Source organism: Arachis ipaensis, chromosome B1 (assembly GCF_059453495.1).
Source record: "Arachis ipaensis isolate K30076 ecotype BB chromosome B1, ASM5945349v1, whole genome shotgun sequence".
Classification (NCBI taxonomy): domain Eukaryota; kingdom Viridiplantae; phylum Streptophyta; class Magnoliopsida; order Fabales; family Fabaceae; genus Arachis; species Arachis ipaensis.
This window is the reverse complement of record NC_142436.1, coordinates 56193738-56213734: the sequence shown is the minus strand read 5'-3', so window position 1 is coordinate 56213734 and position 19997 is coordinate 56193738. Positions and strand designations below refer to the sequence as shown.

The 19997-nt window shown below is 38.8% G+C and overlaps 1 protein-coding gene across 1 annotated transcript; it reads left to right on the top strand.

The window, feature by feature from the left end:
• The first annotated feature begins 1363 nt into the window (after positions 1–1363).
• LOC148576650 (uncharacterized) lies at positions 1364–18128 on the top strand. The gene is made up of 5 exons (XM_088502765.1): positions 1364–1483; positions 16938–17064; positions 17305–17363; positions 17678–17737; positions 17841–18128. The coding sequence occupies exons 1-5, from the start codon at positions 1364–1366 to the stop codon at positions 18126–18128; spliced, it is 654 nt and encodes a 217-aa protein (XP_088358891.1).
• The last annotated feature ends 1869 nt before the right edge of the window (positions 18129–19997 follow it).

Below are 19997 nucleotides of genomic sequence, written 5' to 3'. Positions count from 1 at the left end.
AACCAGATAAAGGAATTAGAAGGAGATACTCACTTTCCATTATTATTTATTGTTGTAAAACTTGGGAGAAGAGTAAAACTTGGAGTCCCTCAGAAACCTTGAAATCATCTCTGCCTTCTCAGCAGAAAGGTTTGTGTTCTCCAGAATTTGATCTTTTGATGCCTTGGCAATTGCTTGGATAGAACCAATAGCTTGACTAAGCTGAATTGAGCGACTAGAATGACAATAACTCGAGCGATGCCTATATGCATATGCTTATCATGGTTTCATTTCACATTTAAGTCAAATATTAGGTGATATAGCTATTGTTAGAGAAAGATACTCCAGAGTTTAAACATCTATATAATCAAGAATCCTGAGCTTTAGCCCTGTTAGGTTTAGGCATGAAAAATCACGAAAACTAAAATGAGAAGTTGCTTCACAATAAAATGATTTACCGCATTTACTGTTGAGGTAAAATAGTGATAGTTTTGAAGAAAACAATTAATAGATCTTCTTAGTATCTTGCTTGAATCTTCCATTGCCAAAAATATTGATATGTATAAGTGTTTTTTTTTTCTCAGCCACAATAATATAGAGTCTCTATAACAGTAGAGATGGTGTTATGTTACAAATGAAGAGGCTCGTGTTTCATTTTCTGTGAAACCTTTTCTCAAACAGGTTGTGCTCTTAAATTTCTGTTGTAGGAATGGATGGTAGGTTAGAGAGTTATTATGAATGGGGTTGGTGTTTTTTGGATGAACAGAACTTAGATACTTAGAAATAATAGGCCAACAACAAGAAACTAACAAGTCATGAGGTGGATAACAAATCAACATTATATGTAATTAAAATCAAAACAGATAAGAACCAAACAAAGAGAACAAATCAACTAGTTGAACTATGGAAGCAACAACAAAAACAGAGTGCTCACTATTTTTTTCCGATTTTAGCCCAAACTGAAACAATGCTCAAGTCATAACCAAAACAGAGTGCACCTTTGTGGCTTTTTCATTCCATAAAAAAACCATGTACGTCCACAGCATCGCAAACAACGCTAATATTGTGACCAAGAAGGAACATGCGTGTTGAGCATGCGATTGACAGAGAGAACGAATCAGGGGAAAATGAAAATGGAAAGGGAAAGCCCTAAAAGTAAAAACAACAGAAAAAATCGAGAAAATAAAAAAAAGAAGCGTTGGAAGGGAAAATCGATCAGACCTTTGGAATCGGAGGGCTTGGAGGAGAAGAGATCGTCGGCGAGCTTGACCTTGCCGTCGCCCATGTTTGGTGGAGCTCGAAGGTGAACAGAGAGATCCAGAAAGATTGGTAGAAGAACAAGAAAGAGAAGAAGAGTATGAAGACGAAGATGAAGATTAAGAAGATGAAGAAGAAGTGGTTTCGAGTGACGACGGCGAAGGGCGAAGGGCGAAGGGTGAAGGTTGGGAGGAGCTCTTCCAGGCGAGTGGTTTCGAAGGTGAAAGAGTGGTTTTCGAAGATTAGGGTTAGTGTCAATAGGTTGGGGACCGGGTTGGGGACCGGGTTTGGGGCCGGGTTATAGTCAATGGGTTGGGACCCTCTGGCCACGCTTATAAAATGTCGCTGTTTCACTCTACGGCCACGCTTTCGAAGCGTGGCAGAAAAAAAACTTTTGGCCACGCTTTTAAAGCATGCCAAAAGAGTACCAGGATATGGCCACGTTTTGTAAGCGTGGCCGTAATGAAACCCTGTCGCCACGCTTTTAAAACGCCCTTGTTTCTCTTTATGGCCACGCTTTTGAAGCGTGGCAGAAAAAAAACGTGGCCGTTTCTCTAATCAATTGCCACCCTTACAAAAGCGTGGCCATTGATCTTTTTCGCCACGCTTTTGAAGCGTGGCAAAAAAAAAGTGGCCAAATCTCTAATCTATCGCCACCCTCATAAAAGCGTGGCCATTGACCACTTTTGGCCACGCTTTTGAAGCGTGGCAAGAAAAAAGCGTGGCCATAGGCCTTTTTTCTTGTAGTGAAAGAATAAAAGGGGTAAAATAGGCTCAAATTGGTTTGCAAAGGATAATGAAAGGATAAGGCCATATGGGTATGTAAGCTTAGTGAAACAAGGCCTCAATCATATAAGTGCATGCATACATCAAACCATGGAAATATAGAATTAAGCAAGACAAACATCACAATTTTAGAGAGAAAAACACACACCAAAAATAAAATATTGGTTGGTAAAATGCAACCAATTCAAATAAGCTCAAGAATCTCACAGGTTTTGTGTGTTCGAGCTCTAAACCAAGTTCCAAATTAAAATTTCTTCAAACAAGTTTTTCAAAAAGTTTAATTCAAATTAGTGAAATGCTATAAAGAGTTTCTTGAAAAAGAAAATATTACTTCAACCAAGTGGTAAAATATGCACAAAATCAAACAAATATGCAATCAAACATGCAAATGCAATAATGAACAAAGAAAATAAAATATTGGTGTTTGAGAAGGAAATAACTAACCCACGGAAGTCGGTATCGACCTCCCCACACTTAAAGATTGCACCGTCTTCGGTGCATGCTAAGATGTACAAGTGGATGGGTGGCTCCAACTGATGCTTTTCTCCAAGGATTGTGCAGATGGACTTGTTTGTCTCCCCATTTAGAAGCTTTTCCTTTCCCTTTTTTTTGGTGGCCATCCTGAAAGAAGAGGAAAAGAAGAAAAGTAACCCAGAAATAAAGATAACAAAACAAATAAAATATGATTGGGTTAATGCCAAATAATGAGGGTCTCAATTACATGGTAGCTACAACATGCAAGTGAGAAAACATTAGAAGCAAATGGCATATTAATAGTGCAAAAATTGCAACAAATGGGGGAGAGGGAGTGGGTAATGCAAGATAATATAAGTGCATATCAATGCAAATGGAATGCAAGTATCATAAAAGAATAGCATTGACTTATGAATAATAATACCCAATCAGAATAAAATAAGTCATGAAGCACCAGAATAATTCAAGAAAAGATGTAACAGTTGAATAAGAAAATTTAACACCAACGGAAAAATAATAAATTTAGAAAAGGAGATAATAATATGCAAAAAATTAAAATGCAATGAATGAAAGTGAAGAGGGATGAGAGGTTAAAAAGATGAAGAAGAAGAAAGTAAGAAAGAGGGAAGAAAGAAGTAGAAAGGAGGGAAGAAAGAAGTAAGAATTTAGAAACGGGGCGCGATGCGTACGCGTGACGTGGACACTGAGTTGGCCGTTTGACGCGTAAGTGTAGCCTATGCGTACGCGTGGGTGGTCTGAAAGCGAAATGATGCACACGCGTCAGGGACGCGTACGCGTGGGTGATTTTGTACCTCTAGCACAGTACCAGCCCCAGACCAGCACAACTCTCTGTTTAACACGCTTTTATGCCAATTTTTCATGCCCACGCGTACCCGTATGCGTGGGGTGGCCTGTGCGCCACGCACCCCTCCTGCGCGTCTCTCGCGTAACTTTCTGTATGGTTTAGCGTCGTATGTGACGCGTGCGCGTGGTTCACGCGCACGCGTGGGACGCGCTTTATATATAGAGAATGCAGAATATAGATTGCAGATGATGATGCAGAATTTACGAATTAACACTGATAAAATTAAAATAAAATAAAACTAAGAATAAAAAGAGACGATTATACCATGGTGGGTTGTCTCCTACCTAGCACTTTTGGTTAAAGTCCTTAAGTTGGACATTTGGTGAGCTCCTTGTCATGGTGGCTTGTACTTGAACTCATCCTGAAACTTCCACCAATGCTTGGATTTCCAATAAGCTCTATCAATACTAGGTAAATTTCTCAAGCTTTGATGGAGTTCTTCACAAGCTTTGAGCTCCCATAATTAATCCTATTGTATGCCCGGATCCCAAATCTTGTTTCTACACCCGTCTTGAAGTGGATTACCATTGTTTCAACCGGGTGGCAAGCAATTTGAATTCTCAATGAAGTACCCAAACGACTTCCTAGACCCATTCTATCGAGCTCTACACCAATCTTGCACTTCAACTTGGAGCGTACAACCATTTTGAACCTTGCCTGACAACTCCTACCACTAACCATCTCCTTCTTACTCTTAATGCCACAAAGAGCTCTAAGTTAACCATCTGTCTCAAGTAAACCATATTCAAGTGGGAAAGTAAAGGTCAAGGATAAGAATTTTACCCACTTGAATGTTGTATTGGATGGTAATGGCTTTGGAAGAGGTGTTTCTAATGATCTTGCAAGCTCCACTCTCTTGTGCTCTTCTTTGAATTCTTCCACCTCCTTGTAAGCTTCTTCAATTTCAACCTCTTCCTCTTGGTAGCTGATGACAAGTCATCTTAGCCTAGTTTCACTAGCCTTTTTCTTTTGTTTTCAATTGAATTATGCACTTTCTTGAGCCAAAAGCAAGCCAATTGGGTAGATTTTCATGTTTCCTTTGATTTAATCAACCATGTATGAATTCATGCTATTTCATGAGGTTTTATGCTATAATTGTCATATATTATGAAAGAATGAATATCTCATGATTTTGAGCATAGCTTTGATGTGTTTGGTTGATTAATGATAGGTGAAGAAAGCTTGAAGAAAGGTTGAAGCAAGAAGGAATGGCTAGGAGTAAAGAGAGGACAATGGAATAAGTGAAAATGAACCAGGAAGCAAAAAGCTGGACCAAAAGTTAGCCTCAAACTTTTGCACAAACTTTTGGGTGAAAAGTTAGCCCCAACGTTAGCCCCTAACTTTTGGGCTAACGTTGGCACATGAAAGTTACTCCCTGGGCACCAAAAGTTTGCGCCAACGTTAGCCCCTAACTTTGTGGCTAACGTTGGCATGAGAAAAACACCCCCTGGGCACCAAAAGTTTGCGCCAACGTTAGCCCCTAACTTTGTGGCTAAGGTTGGCATGAGAAAAACACCCCCTGGCCCCCAAAAGTTTGCGCCAACGTTAGCCTCTAACTTTTGGGCTAACGTTGGCACATGAACAATACAAAGGGGGAGCAAAAGTTTGCGCCAACGTTAGCCTCTAACTTTTGGGCTAACGTTGGCGCCATAAGTACACATAAGGAGGCCAACGTTGGAGCAAAAGTTAGACCCCTAACTTTTGCCCTAACGTGGATAGCAGCAAAGCATGGAGGCTGATAGTAAAAGTTAGAGTAAAAGTTAGCCTCAAACTTTTACTCAAACTTTTACTCAAATTTTTGCAAAACTCCAACCCGGTTCAATTGGTTCACTTTGGTTCCTCTCCAAACTCCAAGAGCAATCAACCAAGGCCTCTCTCAACCCAATTCTACCAAGAGCAAAGGCCCAACTCAAGGCTTGAAGATCTTTTGAAGAAAGTGTATAAATAAGATAGAATTCAAGTTTTTAAGGGAGCTTCCCTTTTAGTTTTTCAGAATAGCTTTCTTTAGAATTTTGCTGAGAGCTCACTTTTATTTTTCTTAGCATTGTTGTTTAATTGAAGAGAATTTGGGAGGAGAATTGATCTCTCTTCTTCCTTGTTCTTGCCCAGCACTCTTTACTTTTCTTGTCTTGGATTTTGGGTGGAGAATTGAAGAAATTCTGTTTCAATCTCACCTTGGGATCTTGTTTAATTTTCTGCTTAATTGAATTTCAGTTTCGGTTACTTGCTTCTTCATCTACTTTCTTTGCAATTTACAATTTCCTTTGCAATTGTTCTTGTTGGATCTAGGAAGGCATTGAGATCTAGACTTGGTTTTCTAGTCTCTTGGGTCCTGAGATCTGAATTCCAATTTTACATTCTCTGTTTACTGCTTTCCATGCTCATTTACTTTCCTGTTTAAGATCCGGTTTGATTCAAGACATCTTCTATTTCTCTGTTTGTTGCAATTTACTTTTCCTTGTTTAATTTCTGCAAATCCAACTCCCCATTCCCTTTACAATTCAAGCCATTTACATTTCTTGCACTTTAAGATTTTGCAATTTACATTTCTTGCGTTCTAAGTTTCTGCCATTTAATTTCTTGTTCTTTAAGATTCAGCACTTTAATTCCTGTTCTCTTTAATTTCATGCCAATTACCCATTCCCTTTACTTTCTATGCAATTTAAATTCTGCAAATCACAAATCTCTCAACCAAATCTTGATTCGCTTGACTAAATCAACCACTAAACTAAAATTGCTCAATCCTTCAATCCCTATGGGATCGACCTCACTCCCGTGAGTTATTATTACTTGATGCGACCCGGTGCACTTGCCGGTTAAGTTTGGGTGTTTTGGAGAAATTCGTTTCTTCCGCGAAAATATCCCATCAAGTTTTTGGCGCCGTTGCCGGGGATTGATTAGATTGACAATGATTAAGTGAGGTGGTGATCTAAATCTAGCATTTTTATTTCCTGTTTCTTTAATTTTTGGCTAACCCACTAACTGTTTGAATTTTTGCTTAAGCTAACTAAAACTTCATTCTAGCAATAGATTGAAGTGTCACCGGTTTGTGTGTTTCTTATGTTCTGCTTGTATGTCAGGTACAAGAAGAAATACACCCATCTTTCATGAACAAGACGAAAGAACTCTTAGAAGTTTAAGAAGAGCTGAAAGAGGGAAAAATATTGTTGGAGAAGAGGAATCAGAAGAAGAATTCCAAGATATGGAGGAACATTCAACCAATCCACCAGGTGGAGCAGACAACAACAATAACAATCCACCCCAGAGGAGAGTTTTGGCCTCCTATACCTTTGCAAATGCTAGACATTATGGAAGCAGCATTCTCACCCCTAATGTCAATGCAAATAACTTCGAATTAAAGCCACAACTCATTACATTGGTCCAAAACAACTGCTCGTTTGGGGGAGGACCATTGGAGGATCCAAATCAACATCTATCTACCTTCTTAAGGATTTGTGACACTGTCAAGTCCAATGGCGTGAATCCTGAGACCTACAAGCTTCTGCTGTTCCCGTTCTCATTAAGGGACAAGGCCGCACAATGGCTTGAAACTTTTCCTCAAGGAAGCATCACTAGCTGGGATGATTTGGTGACTAAATTTCTAGCCAAATTTTACCCACCTCAAAGGGTTAACAGGCTGAAAACCGAGGTACAAACATTCACACAATTAGATGCTGAAAATCTGTATGAAGCATGGGAGAGATACAAGGCTCTGCTGAGGAAATGTCCACCAGAAATGTTCACTGAATGAGACAAGCTACAGAACTTCTATGAAGGACTCACCCTAAAGGCTCAAGAATCACTTGACCACTCAGCTGGAGGCTCCTTGCAACTCATGAAAATGGCAGAGGAACTCAAATCAAAACAACCCAAGAAGCAACCAAAACCACAATCAGCAGCAGGAACAACCTCAATATGTGCACAACCAAGGCTCATGCCAAAATGAGGTTTATGATGACACCTACAATCCATCCTGGAAGAACCATCCAAATCTCAGATGGGGAGATAACCACACCCACAGCCAGCAACCGTGGCAGAAAAACTCAAACCAAAACAACTCAAGAAACACAACTTACTCAAACCACGACCAGCAAAACGCTAATAATAATCAATACAAGAAACCACAAAATACATATCAACCACCCCACCACAATCCACAAACTCATCAAAATAGCATTTCCGCACCAACATCTAACCCCCAAAACTACCACTCTACCCCTACAAATAACTTCCAGCAACCACTTTCCACCCCATCATACCACCAATAGACCATCATGAAAGTAGAATTTTAAGTCTTGAGGCAGCCATACAAGCAATTGCTCAGTCCACTCAAAGCTTGGTCAAAATGCAAGAGAGAAATGAAGCTACCATGAAGAGCCTTGAACGACAAGTGGGACAATTGGCCAAACAAGCTGAACGGCCAACCAATGTTCTCCCAAGTGATACAATCTCCAATCCAAAGGACAAAGGAAAAGCTACAAAGTGGGAGGAGTGCAAAGCAATCATAGTGGAAAGTGAGAAGAAAGCCATCAATCAGGAAGAACACAACAGAGAAGTTCCACAAGAAGAGACAGAAGAGAGAAGTGAAGAGGATCAGAAAATCAAGAATGCAAAAGGCTCAAAGAGAGATAAGGACATCCTTGAAACACAACTACAAGAGAAGAAGGAAAGGGTGAAGCCACATATCCCCAAACTTCCATACCCTTAGAGGTTCAAAAAAGAGAATGAGGATAAGCAATACTCAAAGTTCCTGGACATATTCAAGACCCTCAGCATCAATATTCCTTTCTTAGAAGCACTTGAACAGATGCCAGTGTATGCCAAATTTATGAAGGAAGTGCTGACAAAGAAAAAGTCCCTAAAAGAAGGACAAATTATTGAGATGACAATGGAATGTAGTGCTATTCTCCAAAGAGAGTTACCAGAGAAGAAAGATGATCCTGGGAGTTTTTATATACCTTGCACCATAGGAGACATAACAATTGAAAAGTCCTTCTGTGACCTTGGTGCAAGCCTAAACTTGATGCCTTTGTCTCTAATGAGGAAACTTCGAATTTGTGAGCTGAAATCCACACGAATACTCCTTCAAATGGCTGACAAATTCATCCAGCAAGCAGTTGGAGTTGTAGAGAATGTACTGGTAAAAGTGGGGAAATTCCTTCTCCCAGCTGATTTTGTCATTCTGGATATGGAGGAGGACCCTAACACCCCCATCATCCTAGGGAGGCCTTTTCTTGCTACGGGCAGAGCACTGATAGATGTTGAAAAAGGGGAATTGTTGCTGAGAGTGCATGATGAGCACCTAGCATTCCATGTTTTTAAAACCCCACATGAGCCCACTCAAGAAGAAGAGTGTACGGAGGATAAGGCCAGAGATCAAAGTTTGAAGGAGGTAGTCAATGAGTTAGCTCCAAGACTTCCAAATCCATGCTTGAAAGAAGTAGAGATGGTGCAACAGACCAAAGAAATCAAGGAAGAACTGGATCCAAAACCTCCATATGAGAAATTCAACATCTTAGATAAGGAACCACCAAGGCAGGGAGTATCTTTTGAGAAAGAAAAGAAGAAGAGGCCAAGAGGGTGGAGAAACAAGAAGATCCCTACTGAAGGCTTTTCACCAGGGGATAAAGTGGTGTTAAACACCCAACCAATGAAGGTGTCCCCACAATCATCTGAATACTACACTGTGAACCGGGTCCTTTCACTTGAACACCTAGAGATCATCAAAAAGGAGACCGGAAGGAAGTTCACAGTAAGAGGAGAAAAACTGAGGCACTATGCTTTTCAGCCTCCATGATCAAAGAATAAGATGTCAAGCTAGTGACAATAAAGAAGCGCTTGTTGGGAGGCAACCCAACCTGAGGTAGTTTTCTTTTCATAGCTGTTTCAATAAAAAGGTTGAGTAGTTTTATCTGTATTGCAAGGATCTAAGTTTGGTGTTGCACACCAAAACAATTTAAGGGAGAATGAAGGATTCTAAGTTTGGTGTTCCACCAAAATCTCATTTAAAAGCATACTCCCACCTCTTGCATAATGATAGCTCCAAGCAATCAGACAAATTATTCAACCAGTTAATTGCTTTTTAGTTTTGGTTCCATAACCTTTAGCAAGGCCAAAAGAATTCATAAATGTACAACCTGTTGCATTAGGGACAGTGGCAAAGAATTAAGTTTGGTGTTCCCAAACCAAATTTAATCTAAAAGCCACACTCAATTCATGCATACTAACCAGTCACCTAAGGGCTTGAGAAGCAAGCAACTTTTGAGAATTGTGCAGGGAACTAACCACCATTTGAGGACATTATGCATCATAACTCAAAAGGGGCACAACAGAAGGAAGGACAAAAGAACTGCAAACCGATAGGTTGTATCTATACTTAACTTCTGCTGTTGAGAAATGCTTTGATTTATGTCTTGCTGAAGTGTTCATCTAGTACAAGTAGAATCTATCTTTTTGCAATAAGTAAGCTAGTCTAAATGTGTACTTGTGTGTTTACTTTCACTGAACAAAACGCATGCTTTATCCCCTGCATTTTCAATTCAATAAAAGAAATGTTTGAATGTGAAGTGAGATAGTTCTCTGTTAGATAGAAGTACAATAAAAGTAAGTGGTGGTATGTATGTGTGATTGTATAATAGCTCACTTTTAGTGAATAAAAGAACTAGGATGTCCCCTTCTAAGTATAAAGTGGCCTACTGTCTATGAATCTCAATCAAATAAAAATCCTTGGTTAGAAAGAAAAACAAAAAGAAAGAAAAAAGGGGAGAAAAAGAAACAGCCAAAGAGTGGCAGAACAAAAGAAAACAAAAAGAAACAAAGCTGGACACCAATATCTTGAACCTTAGAATATATGCCTGTGGTGTCTTTGTATTAGGATCTGCTTGGACTACTAAGCTCTTTGGGGTGCATCAACACTCGGTGACTTGGGTTAACTAACCCGGGATCATCAGCTGAAAGTCCACTGTCAAGAGCAACCTAACTACAAGGCATTTAGTAGCCCAAAGAGGTGCTGGGCATCAATGTTTTAAGAAGGAATGTGAGCCAAGTGTCTATAGTGAATAATGTGTCAAGTATAAAGAAAAGAAGATGAACTTGCTACACATGACACTCAAATAAAGCTCATGAACAAGATAATAGCCAAGGATAAAGGAATAATGAGAGGTCATAGCAGTATGTTACTTGAAGCTTGAAGGAGGCTTTCTAGGCTTAAGAGTCAATAAGAGGTGAGTGTGTACATATCCACATAAAACCCCATGAACTATCAATAACACTCTACTAGCATGAACATCCTCTCCCATTTCATTCTTTCTTCTCAATAAATCATTTCTTGCTTGGGGACAAGCAAGCTTTAAGTTTGGTGTTGTGATGACAAGTCATCTTAGCCTAGTTTCACTAGCCTTTTTCTTTTGTTTTCAATTGAATTATGCACTTTCTTGAGCCAAAAGCAAGCCAATTGGGTAGATTTTCATGTTTCCTTTGATTTAATCAACCATGTATGAATTCATGCTATTTCATGAGGTTTTATGCTATAATTGTCATATATTATGAAATAATGAATATCTCATGATTTTGAGCATAGCTTTGATGTGTTTGGTTGATTAATAATAGGTGAAGAAAGCTTGAAGAAAGGTTGAAGCAAGAAGGAATGGCTAGGAGTAAAGAGAGGACAATGGAATAAGTGAAAATGAACCAGGAAGCAAAAAGCTGGACCAAAAGTTAGCCTCAAACTTTTGCACAAACTTTTGGGTGAAAAGTTAGCCCCAACGTTAGCCCCTAACTTTTGGGCTAACGTTGGCACATGAAAGTTACTCCCTGGGCACCAAAAGTTTGCGCCAACGTTAGCCCCTAACTTTGTGGCTAACGTTGGCATGAGAAAAACACCCCCTGGGCACCAAAAGTTTGCGCCAACGTTAGCCCCTAACTTTGTGGCTAACGTTGGCATGAGAAAAACACCCCCTGGCCACCAAAAGTTTGCGCCAATGTTAGCCTCTAACTTTTGGGCTAACGTTGGCACATGAACAATACAAAGGGGGAGCAAAAGTTTGCGCCAACATTAGCCTCTAACTTTTGGGCTAACGTTGGCGCCATAAGTACACATAAGGAGGCCAACGTTGGAGCAAAAGTTAGACCCCTAACTTTTGCCCTAACGTGGATAGCAGCAAAGCATGGAGGCTAATAGTAAAAGTTAGAGTAAAAGTTAGCCTCAAACTTTTACTCAAACTTTTACTCAAACTTTTGCAAAACTCCAACCCGGTTCAATTGGTTCACTTTGGTTCCTCTCCAAACTCCAAGAGCAATCAACCAAGGCCTCTCTCAACCCAATTTCACCAAGAGCAAAGGCCCAACTCAAGGCTTGAAGATCTTTTGAAGAAAGTGTATAAATAAGATAGAATTCAAGTTTTTAAGGGAGCTTCCCTTTTAGTTTTTCAGAATAGCTTTCTTTAGAATTTTGCTGAGAGCTCACTTTTATTTTTCTTAGCATTGTTGTTTAATTGAAGAGAATTTGGGAGGAGAATTGATCTCTCTTCTTCCTTGTTCTTGCCCAGCACTCTTTACTTTTCTTGTCTTGGATTTTGGGTGGAGAATTGAAGAAATTCTGTTTCAATCTCACCTTGGGATCTTGTTTAATTTTCTGCTTAATTGAATTTCAGTTTCGGTTACTTGCTTCTTCATCTACTTTCTTTGCAATTTACAATTTCCTTTGCAATTGTTCTTGTTGGATCTAGGAAGGCATTGAGATCTAGACTTGGTTTTCTAGTCTCTTGGGTCCTGAGATCTGAATTCCAATTTTATATTCTCTGTTTACTGCTTTCCATGCTCATTTACTTTTCTGTTTAAGATCCGGTTTGATTCAAGACATCTTCTATTTCTCTGTTTGTTGCAATTTACTTTTCCTTGTTTAATTTCTGCAAATCCAACTCCCCATTCCCTTTACAATTCAAGCCATTTACATTTCTTGTACTTTAAGATTTTGCAATTTACATTTCTTGCGTTCTAAGTTTCTGCCATTTAATTTCTTGTTCTTTAAGATTCAGCACTTTAATTCCTGTTCTCTTTAATTTCATGCCAATTACCCATTCCCTTTACTTTCTATGCAATTTAAATTCTGCAAATCACAAATCTCTCAACCAAATCTTGATTCGCTTGACTAAATCAACCACTAAACTAAAATTGCTCAATCCTTCAATCCCTGTGGGATCGACCTCACTCCCGTGAGTTATTATTACTTGATGCGACCCGGTGCACTTGCCGGTTAAGTTTGGGTGTTTTGGAGAAATTCGTTTCTTCCGCAAAAATATCCCATCAGTAGCTTTCTTCCAATTCAATCTCTTCTGCATTGTTCACCAAGAGCATGGGAGGCTGTGCTTCTTCATCTTTAATCTCCATCTCTTGATCAACCTCTGCAAAGTCTTCAACCATGATATGCCTTAGAGGTTGTACACCCTCCTCAACATCAACATCAAACACCTTGGAAGGAGGCTCTATGACTAGATTTTCCCATGGAGGTTCTGCATCTCCTAAGTCTTCAACCACTTCCTTTTCTTTGATAAATTCGGCCTTCTCCACTTGCCCTAATACAAAATCAGACTCCTCCTTAATGTCTTCCTTCACTAATTCTTTAATCACTCCTCCGTCTTCAAGGGTCTCTGCTACCGCTACCCTTAGGGCCTCCTCTAGCTTCTTATGAAGTATGGATTCGCAAAGATGATTCCTTCTTTCTTGTTCCATATCAATAGCATAATTGGGATCATCTTGCTCTTGGATTGATGGATGTGGGTGCTCTTCCATGGAGGATGGTGATGGGATGGAAAGATCATTATGTGGTTGAAAAGGAAGCGCACTAGAGCTTGAGGGTTGAATATTGGAGGTAGAGGGTTGGTTCATGCGGGATATAAGATTTTGGAGTGTAGAGGTGAGACCAATGATGTTAGAGATGAGTGTGTTGTTATCCAATGAAGGTTGGGGTGGATAGAAGGTTCATTTGTTGGAGAGAGGGCTCATAATACGGAGGTGGTTCTTCTTGATAAGGATATGGAGATGATGAATATTGAGGTAGTGGTTCTGGGTATGGTTCATATGGTGGTTGGTGTGGTGGATAAGGATTAGGGTCATATGGAGGTGAATGGTTGTAGGTGGCTTGTGAGTATGGTGGTTCAAAGCTATGTTGAAGAGGTGGTTCATCAGCATATGGCGGGGCTTGTTGGTAACTACAAGGGGGTCAACCATATTCATCATCTAGATATGCACCCTGGAATGGCTCTTGACCATAGTAATTTGGTGGGGGTTGGTTGTCACAAAAAGGTCCACCATAACTATTGTCTTGGTATGCATCATATAATGGTTGTTGGTTATAGCGCATTGGAGGGGGTTGTTGCCAAGAGGGTTGATCAAATTCTTGTGGCTCCTCCCATCTTTGATTTTTCCAACCTTGATGCCTGTTCTCATTATAGCTTCCATTCCTTACAACAACATTGGAACCAAACTTGAAACCAGAGGGGTGAGAATTCATAGTAGCAAAAGAAATAAAAACTAATGAAAATTAATGAAAATAAACTCCTAAAACTAAAAACACTAACAAAGAAACGAAAAAGCAAATATTTACAATAACCAATAATAAGACATACGTTTGCAATTCCCCGGCAACGGCGCCATTTTGAACGAACTGATTTTCTGTCAGTAAAAAATTTTCACAAATAAATTCCCGTTGTAAGTATAGTTTCTAAACCAATAGAGAATCCTTTCGTACAAAAGTTTTAGTTGTCACAAGTAACAAAACCCAATAAAATTTATAACCAAAGTATTTAAACCTCGGGTCGTCTCTCAAGGAATTGCAGGGAGGTGTGTTTATTATTGGTTATGGAAAAAAAAGTATCTTTTTGGGTTTTTTAAGATAAGAAACAACAATAGTAAATGGAAATTGAAACAAACTAACTATAAAAACTCTTGGCAAGGTATGAGAACTGGAAATCCCATCCTAGTTATCCTTATCAGGTGTGATGAGAATTGTTATTACTCCCACTTAGTTAACCCTTACTAAATAAGGGAAAGTCAAGTGGACTAATTAATTTGATTCCTCAAGTCCTAGTCAACTCCTTTGGAAAGACTAGCTTTAGAGGGATCCAAATCAATCAGCAAATTCCAATTTTCAATCAACAGTTGAGTTTGACAACTCAAGTGTCACCAATTACTTAACCAAAGCAAAGGGGGAAAAATCTAAATTATTTATATCATAAATTGAAGAAAGCAATCATAAATCTGAATTACCTCAAATTGCATTAAATAGAATATTCAAATCTAACATGAAGAGTTCATAAGCCAATTTGGCAACATAAGTAATTAGCAAGTGAAATAGAGCAACTAAAGTAATAGAGAAAATAAAAGTAGAAGAGAAACATAAATCAAAGGAACATTGAACCTGGAATTGAGAAGAAGCAATCCTAAAATTAAGAGAAATCCTAAATCCTAAGAGAGAGGAGAGAGCCTCTCTCTCTAGAAAACTACATCTAAAACCTAAAATTGTGAATTATGAATATTGTATGAATGTTGTGTTTTTGAATGAATGTATTTCCCTACTTTATAGCCTCTAATCTATGTTTTCTGGGCCAGAAACAGCCCAGAAATTGCCCCCAGCGATTTTTGATACGTCCAGCATGCGGCAAAGTCACGCGTGAGCGTCGTCCACGCGTTCACGCGGATTGAGTTTTTGCCAGGTCACGCATGCACGTGATCTACATGTGCGCATCACCTATCTTCGGGTCAGCTATGATAAATTATATATCGTTGCGAAGCCCCGGATGTTAGCTTTCCAACGCAACTAGAACCACCTCATTTGAACATCTGTAGCTCAAGTTATGGTCGATTTAGTACTAGGACGTCAGGCTGGACAGCTTAGCAATTCCTTCAGTTTCTTGTATTCCTTCCACTTTTGCATGCTTCCTTTCCATTCTCTAAGCTATTCCTGCCCTATAAACCCTGAAATCACTTAACACACATATTAAGGCATCGAATGGTAATAAGAGAGGATTAATAGTTAGTAATTTAAAGGCCCAGAAAACATGTTTTCAATCATAGCACAGAATTAGGAAGGAAAATGTAAAACATGCAATTTACATGAACAAGTGTGAGAATAGTGGATAAAATCCACTCAATTAAGCACAAGATGTACCACGAAATAGTGGTGCATCATGTATATTTTAATTTGGTCAAAATATACATAGTAAATTAACATGGGAGTTATTACTCTAATTGTTGCTTATCATAGTAAACCATTACGTAACACTACTATCATGTATATAAATACAAAAAATTATCAGGTATATAAATGTACTATGTTAGAACAACGTTGTTCTTAATACAACTCGGTAAATTAGTTAGCTTTGTCGTTTACCAAAATGTTGAATGAAAATTGCATTCTCCAGGAGCTGTAATGAAATGACAAATTTGGTCAGCTCTGAGAGGTAAGGGCAAGATTGAATATGCTGGCTTGGCTAGGCTGGTGGAGAGAGGAAGAACAATTTTAGTTGTAGATAGTGGTTAGTATATTCATATCAGTGTCTAATTTTTTTTATTTGGATTGAACTATTTTTTAATATTTTATTTTCTATGATGATAATGTTATGTTCATTGAGCTATATTTATTTTATTTAGATAATTTTTTTATTCAATATATATCTTTTTAGCAATATATTTAACTTATCCTTTATTTTAGAGAGAGTTTGATAGAATTCACCTTTAATAATATATTAGAGTTTAATTTTAATACACTGACAGTGTAAAATGTTTTACACAGTCATCCAATCAGATCCATTTTATTTGGATGACCATTTATGCAGTTAACATAAAAGAAAGTTTTTTTTGCTGATGTGGCGTTACGTAATTGAATGTATGTATAAAACTACTTTACACTAGCTAACAGTACATTAAAATTAAATTCTAATGTGTTAATAGGAAATTAATGCTTTATATTCTCATAGACAAATATTATTTTTTGGACAATAATTATAAAAACATCAATAAAAAATATTTTTAACTAACATCAACAAAAAAACATACAACATTAGTAATACATAATTTACTATGCTATTAGATAGAAAACAAATATTTTGAACTTTTTCCTGTTATTGTTTTTGAAAAAGTATGCGTAACCAATGTAGTTGTGGAACAATATAACCAACAGGGTTAAAACAGTAAAATAATACCAAATTTAATTAGTGGCATTAATAATTAATATCTAATAATAATCAACCTTAAAAATTTTAAAAAATAAGGATTATCCCACCGAGACTCTCCAAATAGCCTCTCTTCTCTCGTTGCACCCTCCCCACACCGAACGGAAGCCATTGCCGCCCCCCACGCAACCTACGCCGTGCCTCCAAAACCAGGCCCCGCCTCCCTCTATCCCAACCACCGAGAATCCAGCCGTCGCATGATTTTTTTTCCTTCCTGCCGCTGACAAACACACGGACCGTCCAGTCCATCGAAGCCCACCAAAATATAGGGGAGAGTTGCGGCTGCCATTTCAAGATTACGTGACCTCTTATAGCCCCTTCTATGGAGTCCAATTTTGTTGAACTAGTTTCTCATTCCACAGATTCCTTCACCGACTGCAATACCATCCATTCAAGTGATAATTTTCTCAATTCTTGCGACGTGGAAGGTGAAAAGTCTAACACGGTTAGCAATGTATGTTGGTGGAGTGGGACGTATGTTCATTTTCATATAAATGAGATGATTATTTTAAGCCAAACATTCTTAATCGTTGTTGGTATTTAGTCCAAAAAATTTTTGGTGGTGTTCTGGTTCATCAATATTGTAAATAGTTAAATAGTAATAAATTATAGATCAATTTCTATGGAAGATGAAGATGAACCATTTATTTTCTTGATCCGATAAAATATTATATTACCTTTTTAATATGTTAAACTGAAATTGGTTGATTATAGGTTTAGTGTTTATTGAAAAATTATGGCTCATGGTTGCCATGAGATTGTATGGAATCGCCGTACCTATGCTCCCATGCCATCCATGCAAAAAATTTAACTAGCTACATATGTAAGGAAAAGGAAAAGGGTACAGCAGTTATTAAGGAGCTTTTCAAAGCATAGAAGAACATTTGGTTTAGGTTGCCTAGGTGTATTTCATATGTGGTACACTTCTCATTGTTATGATTTCTGTTAAGTGCTGTATAATAATAAAATTTTAATGATATTCCTTTAAAAAGTATGAATAAAATATTTTTAGATGACACTTGTTTAATAGTACGGTATTTAAGTAGTTGGATTTTTTTTGTGTTTGTTTGTGTATGTTTGATTGTAGGCCATAGAATGTACGGACATTATTGAGTTTGGAAGTGATGACACAGATCTTGTTGATGAGGTTTGGTCTCTAGTATATTGTTGTTTTTTCGTGCACTTCATGTTTGTATCAAACATTAATTCTCATGTTCATAAAATGATGTCTGTTTCGAACTGATTCGTAGTTACCGGATCATAGTTGCCTTGCCGAAGACAAAATACCAACAGTTGGGATCCGGTTTGAGCATTTGAAGTTGGCTCAGGATTTTTATACAACATATGCAAAGAAAGTCGGTTTCGTATGTAAGATACAGAAAATAAATCTTGATAGGATGACAAAGGAACCGATTAACCAATCTATCCATTGTAACCGAGAGGGTTTTCGTGGATCTTGTGTCAAAGCACCTACACGGAAGAACAGGGTTGCAGGTGTGTGGTGCAGAGCAAAGATATATGCAAAGTTTGACAGATAGAAGAAAGACTGAATCTTGTTGAAGGTTGATTTGAGGCACTCGCACTCGTGTTCAACTAAAAAGGCGGTGCATTACCACGATAATAGAGAGTTGACCATGCATGTGAAATGCATGATTGAGGTTAATGATGAGGCGGGAGTTCGACCCAACAAGACATTTCTAGCACTGGCTAATAAGGTTGGTGGGCCGTCGAACCTGGGCTTCTCCGAGAAGGATGGCAGGAATTACATCTCAATAAGACTACGATCCACTAATGTCAACGCTGATGTCAAGGTGATGCTGGATTACTTCATGCGAATGAAGGAGATGAATCCGAACTTCTTCTATGCAGTAAATGTGGATGACGATTACAAATTTCGGATTGCAGTTTGGGTGGATGCACGGTGTAGGGCTTCTTATGAGTACTATGGAGACGTGGTATCATTTGATACCACATACAACACGAACTGGTAAAAATTAATTACGTTCACATTTTTTACGATTTGTAGTATTTTGTATTAGTTGGATGTTAATAAATGTGGTTGTTTTTACTTTAGGCATGATTTGCCGTTCGCCACTTTCGTAGGTGTGAACCACCATGGTAAGTCTACTTTATTGGGTTGTGCTCTGCTAGGTAGTGAGGAGATCCCTAGCTTCGAGTGGGTGTTCACGCAATGGCTGAAGTACATGGGAACTGCACCATATGGCATCATCACAGACCAGTACAGGTCCATGTTTGCAATTAGGAAGGTCATACCCAATACACGCCACCGTTGGTGCATATGGTATATTACGCAAAAGATACCATATAAGCTCGGTGGTTATGCTATGTACTGCTCTTGTATTTTGTTCTAAAAATCTGTTCTTTATGTGGGTTTCTATTGTTGGGTGGTATGTTTTGTGTAGACTTGTTTCATCACTGACACATGTGGGTGCCGATCTTTTTCAAGGGTCAATTTTAGGCATCTATGAGGAGTACGCAAAGGAGTGAGAGTATGCACTCATTCTTTGGTGGATACTTACATTCCAAGACTAGTTTGGTTCAGTTCGTCTACGAGCTCGACAATGTGCTTGGAAACAAGGAGCAGAAGGAATTGGAGGACGATGCTGCAGACTCGAGAGGATTTATCCCATGTGCAACTAGCTCAGCCATCGAGCGACAATTTCAACAAGAGTACACCAACGACATGTTTAGGGATGTCCAAATGGAGTTTGCCAAGAAGGCTGATTGCAATATTCTTGCTGTTAATGAACAGGGCGACTTGGCCTGGATAAAAGTGGAATAGGAAATTCTAGCCTGCGAAAAGACCCGGTATGTTACGTACAACGTCCGTTTGAACCGTTTGACTCATGAGGTACAATGTGAGTGCAACTTGTTTGAGAGTTCAGGTGTGTTGCGTTGCCACTGTCTTGTAGTACTTTCATCTTACAAAGTGAATAAATTTCCTTCATGCTACGTTCTTCATTGTTGGAGTAAGAAAATAAAGCGCAAGTACACCTACATTAAGAGTACCCACGACGTGAGACGTTCGGATGAGAGCCACAACTTATTTAGAGGGTTGTGGGCACACTTCTACAACGTTGCTCAAGAATTTGTGAATGGTGATGATGAGGCAGCCATGTTGCATGTTGCTCTGGACGATGCAAGGGCCAAGCTAGTTGATTACCGTGGCAAGGTTCGGAATAAGGCTGTCGCTGATGCACACACTAGCATCGACACAGAGATTTCGTCCGTGGTGGCTGCAAGGGACATTCAAGGCCCATCGAAGGTAAACACAAAGGGTCGGCCAAAAGGTAAAAGGCTTGGATATGAGTTGGAAAAGTCGATCAAGAAATCCATGCAGAGAAAGCGTAAGAGTTCAGCCCCAGTAGGTATCGTAATTAATTTAA

Bases quoted from the DNA above. Each gene is read 5' to 3' on its own strand.
- LOC148576650 (XM_088502765.1), top strand. From the start codon at position 1,364: ATGAAGAAGAAGTGGTTTCGAGTGACGACGGCGAAGGGCGAAGGGCGA. The intron at 17,065-17,304 runs GTATGTTCATTT...GGTTGATTATAG, and splicing joins GTATGTTGGTGGAGTGGGAC to GTTTAGTGTTTATTGAAAAA. The intron at 17,364-17,677 runs GTACCTATGCTC...GTTTGATTGTAG, and splicing joins TGAGATTGTATGGAATCGCC to GCCATAGAATGTACGGACAT.